The 11123-nt window shown below is 66.9% G+C and overlaps 2 protein-coding genes across 2 annotated transcripts in view; both read left to right on the top strand.

Moving 5' to 3' along the window:
* The first annotated feature begins 475 nt into the window (after positions 1 to 475).
* Positions 476 to 6741, top strand: CHLRE_02g089650v5 (uncharacterized protein). The gene is made up of 4 exons (XM_043059396.1): positions 476 to 1078; positions 1220 to 1344; positions 1650 to 3058; positions 3397 to 6741. Exons 1-4 carry the CDS (start codon positions 942 to 944, stop codon positions 6025 to 6027), a joined length of 4302 nt encoding a protein of 1433 aa, XP_042927030.1. The 5' UTR covers positions 476 to 941; the 3' UTR covers positions 6028 to 6741.
* A 374-nt stretch (positions 6742 to 7115) lies between these two features.
* Positions 7116 to 11123, top strand: part of CHLRE_02g089608v5 (uncharacterized protein) — a 12686-nt gene continuing 8678 nt past the window's right edge. The window contains exons 1-8 of the mRNA XM_043059395.1: positions 7116 to 7644; positions 7968 to 8006; positions 8312 to 8401; positions 8915 to 9240; positions 9643 to 9771; positions 9935 to 10068; positions 10305 to 10432; positions 10862 to 10935. Coding sequence (XP_042927029.1) covers positions 7531 to 7644; positions 7968 to 8006; positions 8312 to 8401; positions 8915 to 9240; positions 9643 to 9771; positions 9935 to 10068; positions 10305 to 10432; positions 10862 to 10935 — 1034 coding nt within the window. The 5' untranslated portion in view covers positions 7116 to 7530. The remainder of the gene's footprint in view (positions 7645 to 7967; positions 8007 to 8311; positions 8402 to 8914; positions 9241 to 9642; positions 9772 to 9934; positions 10069 to 10304; positions 10433 to 10861; positions 10936 to 11123) is intronic.

Here is an 11123-nt window from a genome sequence, read left to right as displayed (position 1 = left end):
GCGTGCGGCTCTGGCATCTGACGTGCAGTGCCAACTACACACGGCCGTGGGTGTGCGTGGGTGGGGGCCACCAACCAGGGCGTCGCCGCCGGGGGCGGTCACCGTCGGTTGCGACTGTGCGGCCAGCTAGCAGGGCGCGTGCCGAGGGCGTGTGCCAGAGTCTGTCACCCAGCACACCCCTGCATGGCGTACCTGGACCCCCCCGGCGGCTTTTATGATTTCTGTCTTGAATTAAGGATGGTGCCGCCCATTTGTACGATGCCGAGCGGCCGAGGCCCAGCCCCAGCAGCATGCGCCGCCCAACCCCGATGTGCTCTGACACGATGTTGAGCGAATATCGGGTGGTGCGGTTTCCCACGCTTGTGCAAGCTCACTTAACATGTGCTGCTCCTGCACGACACATTCGCAGAGGCGCGCCGGGTCGCCCGGCGCATATGCTCCGGAACTTGCCATGACCTGCGAAAAAGTGAAGAATGGCGGGCCGCTATGTGTTTTGTGCTGAATTGACAATGCAAATAGTGCTAGACGCCTTTGCTGCATTCTGGCAACGCAGCCTGCGGAGCTTGGATCAGAAACCGCTCGATGTACGACGAAGGCAGCGCTACTGACGCGAGGCGGGTGCGAGGATGCTGGGCCAAGGCCTTCCGCGCTTCCAGAATTTAGACCATAGACCTAGTAGCTTTAGGCCGCCTCCGAATCATAATCTCGGAGGGCGCGACCACGCGCTTGTGGCCCTTGACCATCTTCGGACTTTCCTCCTCCTCTGCCACTCCTGACCGTTTTGCTGCTTCAAACTATCGCAGCAGACATACTGATAACTATTAGGCGGACGACGTCGCTGATACGCGTGGAATTGAACTGATTGCGTGCACAACCGTCGGCGACTTTCGAGGGACCCACTTTCGTCCAGCAATATCCAGCACTTCCCATGGGCTGGTAGAATGGAATACTTGATTTTGACACATCGGCGTGCTTGCCGGGCCAAACGGCCGGCGGTGAGCGCGTTGGTGCTGTTGGCAGTAGTTTTGGGCGTCGCGCACATCGCGGGCGCCTACCGTCTCAGCACCTTGAACAACGGGTACGTTACAAAATGATATATCAAGCTGCAAATTGGGACACAAGGAAAGCACAAGGGTTTTGGAGAAACTTGGCTTGCATGGTCGAGCAACAAACCCCTTTCTCGCATGGCTAAAGCCTATCACAAATTATGTGCTCGCAGACTCGAACGGGTGGCTGTTGAATGTTGCGGCGGCATTGAGTACGCGGTCCTCGAGGGCGACACTTGCGATGGCGTCGCTGCACTCTTCGCTGTCGCCAAACGCGACCTGCTGGCTTGGAACGCAGGTGAGCGGCGGCGGCTGTGCGGGCTGGCAGCTAACTGCCGTCCCGGAAACTCTCCACGTTTCAGTTTCGTGCTTTGGGAAACTACCGCAGCCCTTCAGCTTCCCCGCGCGCCCGCCCGACGCCCCGCTAGAAACCGCGGCCCTCCGGCGTCCCACGCACCCGCCACCACAGCGCTGCGTCCCCACACCTATCGCCCCACGCCCCGCACTCCCACAACACCTCTCCTCCTGGCTCCTCCCAACCTTCCCCTGACACGCCTCAATCTCACCTGCAATGGCCCCGGCCCCCGCCGCTCTTGCGCACAGACCTCTCCTGCGACCCAAGCAACGTCGCCCCCGGCACAACACCCCTGACGCCCGGCGCGGCGGTGTGTGTATCGGCACCGCGGTGGAACTGCCACGGTTCGGGAGAGCCCGCGCCCGCCAGCCGAGCGCCGCCGCCCGTGCAGCTTCCAGCCATTGACACCGCCGCCGCCGCCGCCGCCGCTGGAGTTGCCGGTGAGGGCGCGGACGACAACCTGTCTGATCACAACGGCGTCAACGGTGCGGATGACAACGACGACCTGTATGACTTCATGCACGGATCGGACACTGCCTCCCCCTCCGCCACCCCCTCCACCACCTCTGCCTCCTCCAAAGCCGGCTCGGCGCTCGTCCGCAACGGCGCCCCGGCGCGTGCAATCGCTGGCATGATGGCACGTCGTCAGGTACAAGTCCGCCGCTACCCGCCACCACGCAACTCGCCACCCGTAAGGAAACCGCGCCCGCCCGCCGCACCGCCCAAGCCGCCCAAGCCGCCGCGGCCACCTCCACCCTACCCACCCCCGCCGTCGCCCCCGCCGCCCTACCCGCCGTCACCGCCTCCTCCCCCGCCGCCCCCACCCTCGCCCGCGCCGCCCTACCCGCCCCCGCCCGCTCCTCCCGCCTACCCCTCGCCTCCTGCTCCCGAGGTAGCCGCGCCTCCGCCATACGAGGAGGAGTTCTACCCGCCCTTCGAATGGACTGCCCCACCCCCATCGGAGGAGGGGTCCAACCTGCCACCCCGCCCCAAGCGCCGGCCTCCCTCGCCCAAGCCCCCCCGCAGCCCGCATGCCCCCAAGGCGCCCGTCTACCCGCCACCCCCACCCCCGCCGTGGGACTCCCCACCAGCGCCGCCCAGCCCGCAGCCGCCCTCTCCCCACCCCTCCCCCCCTCCCTCCCCTCCCCCCGCCCCCTCTCCCCCTCCCGCTCCCCCGCCCTCTCCCTCCCCTCCTCCCGCGCCCCCGCCCAGCCCCTCTCCCCCTCCCGCCCCTCCCACCGAGCCCCGCTCGCCGCGCTCGCCTCGCCGCCCGCGCTCCCCCACCCCGCCCGAGCCTCCCTCCACTCCTCCCTCCCCTCCTTCCTCCCCCTCTCCCTCCCCCTCCACCGCCGCCACCCTCTCCGTCGGCCCCGTCCGCCTCACCACGCCCCTCGGCACCCTGGTCGACCTCGACGGCACAACCTGCTCAGTCTCCTGCGACCCCTGCTTCACCACCGCCTTCCGTGACCGCGTGCTGGCCCTGTCCAACCTGCCACCCGCCTATCTGGATCCCCTGGAGTGCCGGCCCGCAGCTGCATCGCCCGCGCCTTCGCCCGTACCTGGATCCGGATCTGGATCCAGCAGTAAGCTGGCTTCCGCCGGTGGCGCGGCGGAGGCTGCCGGCGTGGCGCTGGGCCGTCGTCACCTGCTCGCAGAGGTGTGTGCGGCATTGGGTTTGGGGGTGGGGGAGGGGGGAGGGGGAAGGGGGGAGGGGGAAGGGGGGAGGGGGGAGGGGAGAGGGGAGGGGAGGGGGAGGGGATGAAATGTGGTTTTGGGTCCGGGCGTGGGTTTGGGTGTTGAGATCTTGGCTGGGACGGTCCTTGCAGCAGGGACCTGGGCATCTGATATGTTCGTGGCTTGATGGGGGAGTGGACCTCCCCCACCCTGTCGGACCAGTGGGGCGGGTCTGGGCGGTGGCGCTTCCATACACAGCCATACACCACGACACACGTTCGTTCACCGCCTTTCCCGTATGATGTTGCTTGCTTGCTGCAGACCACCACCGCCGTCACTTCGGCCGCGACCGCTGCCAAGTCCTGCGACTCTCCCTCGGGCGAGCTATACCTGCCGCTGCGCCTGCCCACCGACGCCAGCGCCGCCGTTTACGCCTCCAACCTCATCCTAGCCCTCAACGGCTGGGCCACCGCCGCCGACACAGCCGCTGCCGCCGCCGCCGCCGCCGCCGCCGCCAGCCCATCTGGCAGCAGCAGCAAGACTGGCGACGGCTCCACACCGTTGCAGTTCTGCGTTCCCACGATTGAGCAGGTGATGGGGCTGGGCGAGAGCCCGGCGCCGGGCGGCGGTGACGTGACTGCTGCCCTGACGGCGGCGTGTGCCGGCAAGGCCACTGGAGCCGCTGTGCTCATTGGCGGCCTCACCTACTACTGTCCGGACAGCTCCCCGCAAACCGATGGAGGCGGCGGCGGCGGAAAGGTCAGCGGCGCCGCCGCAGCGGCGGGCGGCAGCAGTAATGGCAAGACACTCGGCATTGCGGCTGGCGCGGCGGCGATTGGCCTCGCGGTGGGTGTGGGCATCGCCGCGTTTGTGTTCATTCGCCGCAAGCGCGCCAAGAAGGCGGCGGAGGCGGCGGCGGCGGAGCCTGAAGCCCAGGAGGAGAGCAGCCGGCACAGCAGCGCCGCGACCTCGCGCAAGTCTTCGCAAGCCGGCGACGGCGAAGAAGATGACAAGGAGGAGGAGGGTGCTGACGAGGATGAAAACGAGGCCGGGAGCCAGGTCAGCAGCCGCAAGCCATCCACCACCACGCACGCCTCCCGCCCGGCCTCCGCCTCCTCCTCCAAGCGCGGCGCCGCCGACTCGGCGGTCACCTCGCGCACCGGCTCCACCACCGAAATAACGCCCGCGCCCGCCGCCGCCAAGTCCTCGCCACTCGACGGCATGCTGCCCAAGCTGCTGCTCGCCAAGCACGCCGCCGGCGCCACCAACCACGGCCGCCGCAAGACGCTCAACCCGCTGCCTGGTGCTATGGACGCGAGCTCCGCCGGCACCTCCGCCGCCGGCACGCCTGGCGTGAGCCACGGCGGCGCGCCGCCGCCGGAGGCGGCGGCGGCGCAGCCGCCGCCATTGATGGCGGAGGTGGCCATGGTGGCGGGCGCCGCCAGTGGCGCCGATGATGACGACAGTGCGGGCTCGGAACCGTCCAGCCCGCGCCGCCGCCAGCCCACGCCGCCAGCGTCGCGGCCGCGCAGCCCCGAGCTCGCCGCCAACCCCTTGCCGCCGCGCCCGGCGTCGCCGCCCTCGCCCGGACCGGAATCCGAGCCCGAACCCGAACCGGAACCCCAACCCGAGCCGGAACCCGAGCCCGAGCCGGCCGGGTTCATCCTACGTCTCAAGCCGTTGCGCATTCCAACGCTCACACGCCACCGCGGAGTCGCCGGTGACAGCCTGGCGCCTGCGGGGCGCGGGCCTCGTGAAGCCATCACCCTCAACGAGGACGCGGCCGACTCTCGGCCCGACTCGCCCATCCTCATCAAGGTGCCCTCCCGGCCGCGCGCCGCCGCCGCGCCCGAGGCGACGCTCATCGCCGTGGCCGCCGCGAAGAAGCGTGAGGAGGAGGCGAACGCGCGCAAGGGCGCGTCAGGCGAGCCCGCGGGCGGCAGCAGCACGAGCTTGTTTGCACTCGGCGGCGCCGCCTCCATGGCACCGCCGCCGCGGCCCTCGCACGCCGCCAGCTTTGGCGTCGACAACAACGCGACCTGGGTGTCTGGCATGCCGCGCCTTAATAAGGCCACCTCCCTGAACGTGCCAGCCGTCAGCGCCGCCGGAGCCATGCCCTGGCCCTCGGCCGCCGCCGGCGCCGCCGCCGGCTCCACCTCCACGCCAGGCCAGCTGCCGCCGCTGCGCCGCATGTTTGACGGGCTCAAAACACACGCCTGGACCTCCCCCTCGGAGGCCCTGCTGGCGAAGCCGTCGTTGCAGGCGGCGGCGTCCGCACCGGCGCCGCCGGCGGCGCTGTCCAGCGCTGAGACGGCGGCGCGCGCGCTGCTGGACTCGGCGCTGGAGGGCCTCGACGGGCGGCCGTCGCTTGGATCGTCCGCTGGCAGCGGCTCCGGCGGCACTGCCGCCGGCGAGCGCAGCAGCAACACCAGCAGCAGCAGCGGCAGGAACTCTGGAGGCGCGAGCAGCCTGTGGGCGTTCAGCAAGCGCTCGCAGGTGGTTCCGGAGGCGCTGCTGGAGGAGGACGATGATGGCGGCGAGGCGGCCGCCTCCCCCTCGCGGCCGTCGCCCAGTGGCGGCGGCCTCGCCGCCAGGCCGGTGGTCACAGACGGCGCGGCGGCGGCGCGCCGCGGCGCCGGCCTGCCGCGCGCAATGTCCTTCATGCCCAACCGCGCCTCCGCCGCCGCAGCGGCGGCGGCGCTGGCGTCGACCAGTGGCCGCAGGTCGTCTGGCGGCGGCGGTGGTGGCGGCGGCGCTGTCACTGACGCAGGCGCAGCGGGTGGAGGCGTGGTGGTGCCGCAGGTTGGGACGGCGGAGCGTTCGTCAGCGCCCACGCCGATGAACAGGGCGGCAGCGGCCGCGGCGGCGGCGGCGGCGCAGACCACCACACCGCCGCCGTGGCGGCCGGGCGGTGGCGGCTGGCTGCGTAACGCGCGCAGCATGCCGCGTTGATGCCGCGCTGGTCCGGCTGTTGTTGCTGCGTGCTGAGATCCTGTCGCTCGCAGCAAGGGGGGGAGCGAGACAGCGCGCGTGAGGCGCGCATGCAGGTGGCTGAGCGACCCATTGTTTGCAGGTTGCGTGGCTAAAAGTATAGATGGCTTCTTGAAGTATTTTGCGGGAGCGGGAGCGATGGCGTGAAGTGGGTTGCACGGAGCCGGAGCCGATGGGTCGGCCGGGGGAGTTGGGTATCGGGGGTGCTTTCCTAGCTTATGCCTTGGCGTGTGCGCGTTGGTTATACAACACATTCATTGATGGATCCCTGATTGCTATAGCGTTGCTATGACTACTGCTGGTAACTACACGATAGTTGCTTTTGAATGGAAAGCGCAGGAGACGATGGTTGCTGTGCCGTGCGCCTCTCGCCGGTGTTGCTTGACGAACACCTTCACTTGAAATATGGCCCGCCGGGGCAGGGCCCGCCCGTGCGGCGCCGTATGTTAGCACTGTAGCTGTGGGGTGCCCCTGACGTTGTGCGTGAGCAACGCGATCCCTTGCCTCGATTGCCGTCGCATGTCATGAAGGGGCCATTGAATTGCAGCTTGTGGCCATTGTGAGTAGTATGCACTCGAGAGGCTGCGTTTGTTGCACATAGAGTGCGTGTTTGCGCTGTAAGCGCACTGAGCAAGCGGGACTGTTGCAAGACACGATCCGAAAGATTTTTAAGTTGATGTTTGGCTCTGCGCGGTGCCTTACGCTCTCTGCGCGCCGAGAATCTTACGTCAGCTCAAGGAAGACACGAACTACAGTGGCTGCGGGGGATACCAGCCTGTCCAGCATACGCGGTGTACTCTGCCGACACACACTGTCACACTGCGCGTTTGCAGTGACCAGCACAATCCCACAGCGATTGCCTGCGCGCTTTTGGCTGTGAAGCTAGGAATGTGTGCGGCATGACAAGAATGGACAGTCCGACCAAGCAAGGTAGCGGGACTCGTACGGGCGTCTGATTGGCACGCCACGCAGTGCATGGGGTATTGAAAGCATCGCCCAGCAAGTTCAGCTCATCAAAAGTTGTAGTTTAAGCCACAACAATATTACTAGTTGAAGTAAGTTGGCCTATAGTAAAGAGCTGGCTTTGTTGGTTTTGGGCGCGAACTCGTAACGTCTTGAATTTTACCTACGAGCGTTCTGAAGTCAAGCAAATCTCAGCTTTGCGTTGTGTTGAAACTTGTAGTCATTCTCTTGGAACTTCGTGGCTGTCGAATTGGAGCCCGCCTTCAACAGCTAGACCGCCAAAGGGCTTAAGAATAATTTACTCGTGCCACAAGATTGTATACCGACAACAGACGAACTGAAGGTTTAACCGCGAGCCGGGAGGTCGGGGATGCCGTGCGCGGCGCCTGTTAACGAGCCTCGCGGCTGAGCAGCCGCTCGCGCCGGCAGCTCGACGCAGCACCTCCGTGAGGCGGAAAACAAACCGGCCTCACCAGATCGCTTCTGGGTTTGCGGAGAGCCATGGAGCAGCTCTCCGGCGCGCCTGCCGTGCCGGCCAAACCGGAGCGCAAGATACACACCCTGGATATCGCTGGCATTCCCGTGGAGTTCCCCTTCGACCCCTACCCCTGCCAGGTAAGGAGGGTCTGGGAAGGGCTGCAACGCTATGCCAGTCGGGCTTCGCTGCGGCTTGCTTTGCGATGCATGTCCTCTAGTAGCTGTCAGGAGAACAGGGGTGCCCGCCGCCATGCCTGAGAAGCACGCGGTGGCGACTTTGCGCATGCATGGAGCACACGCGGTCTGGACTTAGGAGCTAGCTGCATGTGCGAATGTGTAACAAACTTAAGGCTACCCTCATACGCCTAAATGGAAGCCAGCAGCAGGGCACTGGGAGTAGGTGCCCACGCCATTCTTTGCTTGCAAATGACACCTCCCCACCCCTAACCCCAACCCCACAGCGTGACTTCATGGAGTCGGTCATCAAGGCGCTGCAGCAGGTGCGTGCACGTGTTTATGCGTGTGTGTGTGTGTGTGTGTGTGTGTGTGTGTGTGTGTGTGTGGTTTCTGCCATTCCTAGTAAGGGTGAGGGGCGTGTTTTTTTGGGGGGGACACGTGTCGGTGGCCGCAGCCGGGGCGTCCTCCTGCAGCCCCAGGGCGGGTCTCAGGGCGGGCTCCATCTTTGTCTGTTGCCGTGTCCCCGCTTGCGTATGCCCACGCCGTGCATACCGCGCCGTCACATTCTACACCCCAAGGCCCCTCCCCCACACCCCGATGCCCCTCCCGCCTCCCTCCCTGCCTGCAGGGTAAGAATGCGCTGCTGGAGAGCCCCACCGGCACTGGCAAGACGCTGTGCCTGCTGTGCTCCACACTGGCGTGGCGGGAGTCACTCAAGGTGGGGAGGAGCAGGAGGGGATGGTTCGAGATACCAGCCCAGCCCAGCCCAAACCAAACCAAAGCAAACCCGCGGAGCACAGGGCGTTGCGTAGTGCGCAGGGGGGGGGCGGAGGGGGTGTGGTGAGGGGTGTGGGGGTGTGGGGGTGTGGGGAGGGGTATGGTGCAGCGTGGCGAAAAGGCGGGGGGGCTCCTTGGCACAAGGGCTGGGGCACGAGTGTCACTGTCACAGGAGGGGAGGCAGGCGGGCGGGTGGGGCGTGGGAGGCTCTACGGCACGAAGGGAGCGGCCGGCTTGGCTTGGCTCGCACAGCCGTGTCTGGGGGCGGCAGGCTAGAGTGATGGGCCCGAATCCCGAGCCCACCGGATGTGTCTTTCTGTGCATGGGTGTGTGTCTGTGTGCTTGGGTGTGTGCCTATGTGCTATGTGCTGCGGGCACCTGTGCGGATGGCTGTGCCGCTGTGGCCCCTTCTAACCCTCCTGCCCCCGCCCCTCTTCTCGTCCCTACCTCGCAGCCCGCCACGCCGGACCCCCACGCAGCCGCCGCGGCGGCGCTGGCGGCGCAAGCCGGCCTGGGCGGCTTCGGCGCGCTCAGCGCCGTCGGCGTGCCCGGCGGCGCGGTGGGCGGCGGCGCCGCCGGCGCAGCCGCCGCCATGGCAGCGGCGGTAGCCGCCGCCGGCGGAGCCGGCATGGGCGGAGTCGGCATGGGCGCGGCCGGCGGCGGCGGTGGCGGCGCCGGCGGCGGGGCTGGCAAGCCCGATCTGCCTGTGATCATTTACTCCAGTCGCACTCACAGCCAATTGGCGCAGGTGATGAAGGAGCTGAGGAACTGCAGCTACAAGTGAGTGAGGCGGGGGGCGGAGGGGGAGGAGGGGGGTGGGAGATGAGGGAGAAGAGGGAGGAGGGGCAGTACAGTGGTTGAAGCCGGGGCGAGGCGTCCCCCATCAGCGCTGCCGCATCGCCGCCGCCCCCATCCCTCATTGACCCCCCGCCACGATTCCGTTGGGCTCGGGCACATACCCCCCGCCCCCCGGCTACAACTTCGCCACTCCTCAATTTACTCATGAAAGTTACTGCCGCCCCACCCGCGCCTTTGTCCTAACCTTGCAACCCCTCCCCCGCCCGTGTCCGTAGTCATGAATGTAACTCCCCCTGTGCTCCCATAGTTTGGCTTGGTTTGTTTAAATGCATGGTATTTACAACCTCCCCTCCCCCGCCCGCGCCTGCCGCCCCCGGCCCTCAGGGACCGCGTGCGCTCCTCCGTGCTGTCCTCCCGCCAGCAGACCTGCCTGCACCCCGCCGCCTCCAAGCTGTCGGGAGGCGCAGCCAACCAGGCCTGCAAGGCGCTCACCAGCGCGCGCAAGTGCAGCTGGTGGGTGCGCGGGGGGAGGGAGGCGGGTTTGCAAAGATTGGTACAGAGAAGTGTAGCGATGTAGACAGCACATGTGCTTGCCAGCGCACACACGTGCACGTGTGTGCCTTACGACACATATACACACACACCTTCACCCGTCCCAACACCCACCCACCCACAGGCACAACAGCCTCAAGTTCGGCAAGTACCGCAACGCCGCCGGCAGCCTGGTGGGGCCGGTGCCGGACATCGAGGAGCTTGTGGCGGTGGGCAAGGCGCACGGCGTGTGCCCCTTCTACCTGGGGCGAGACGCAGGTGGGGAGAGGGGCGGACTGCGGAGAGGTGGGGAGAGGTTGGGAGAGGTGGAGGGAGCATGTGAGATGGGCGGGTGGAGGAGGAGGTCCCCTCCCTGCATCCTACCTCTTACGTCCCCTTTTCCCTGAACCCTTACACAACTCATTTCCCCTACACACGGCCCCCCCCCACACGCACACACATCCCAACACACATACACACACACTCCCCCCTCCCAACACGCGCTCCCCTCCCAGGCAAGGAGGCGGACATTGTGTTCCTGCCCTACAACTACCTGCTGGACCCCGGCACCCGCCGCACCATGGCCGACTCCATCAACTGGAGCAACGCCGTGGTCATATTCGACGAGGCGCACAACGTGGAGGTGAGGGCGTGGGGCGTGTTGGGGGGTGGGGCGGGGTGGGGCGGGGAGGGGGCGGGAGGGGCAGGAGGAGGCAGGCGGGGCCGGGGTGGGGGTGGGGTAGCCATCCATGGGATGGTGGGGGGGGGGTTGTAAGTACCAGCCCAAGTTAAACCAAACAGTTGTTCTCCGCAGCCCCACGTGTGTGCGTGTGTGTGTGTGTGTGGGGGGGGGGGTAACTTTGAACCAGCTAGGGGGGGGGGATGGCGGGGTGCCCGTCCATGTATGGCGGAGTGTCGATGCCTTCCTACCTACCTCCCAAGGACTGTTGACGTGTGCTGTCCGCTCCCCTCCTCCTGCTCCCCCGCCTCCTTCCCTCACACCTCCCTCACGCCTCCCTCGAATTTCCCTCAACCACCCCCTCCCCCCCCCCATCCCCCCCCCCACACACAGTCTGTGAGCAGTGACTCGTGCTCGTTCGACATCACCGCCAAACAGCTCACCGACGCAATGCTGGAGGCCAAGCGGTGGGGCGGGGGTGGAAGGGGTGGGAGGGGCTTGGGTTGTGCGTGGAATGGGCTTGGTGTGTGTGTGTGTGTGTGTGTGTGTGTGTGTGTGTGTGTGTGTGTGTGTGTGTGTGTGTGTGTGTGTCGAGGGGGGGCTTTGGGGGCGTGCGGCTGGGCGGTGGGTACGGCACATGGGCGGGTGTCGTGAG

The sequence above is a fragment of the Chlamydomonas reinhardtii genome, chromosome 2, assembly GCF_000002595.2.
Source record: "Chlamydomonas reinhardtii strain CC-503 cw92 mt+ chromosome 2, whole genome shotgun sequence".
NCBI classification, from domain to species: Eukaryota; Viridiplantae; Chlorophyta; class Chlorophyceae; order Chlamydomonadales; family Chlamydomonadaceae; genus Chlamydomonas; species Chlamydomonas reinhardtii.
Note: the sequence above shows the minus strand (reverse complement) of the source record. Positions and strands in the feature narration are given on the sequence as shown.

Bases quoted from the DNA above. Each gene is read 5' to 3' on its own strand.
- CHLRE_02g089650v5 (XM_043059396.1), top strand. From the start codon at position 942: ATGGAATACTTGATTTTGACACATCGGCGTGCTTGCCGGGCCAAACGG. The intron at 1,079-1,219 runs GTACGTTACAAA...ATGTGCTCGCAG, and splicing joins CTCAGCACCTTGAACAACGG to ACTCGAACGGGTGGCTGTTG. The intron at 3,059-3,396 runs GTGTGTGCGGCA...TGCTTGCTGCAG, and splicing joins GTCGTCACCTGCTCGCAGAG to ACCACCACCGCCGTCACTTC.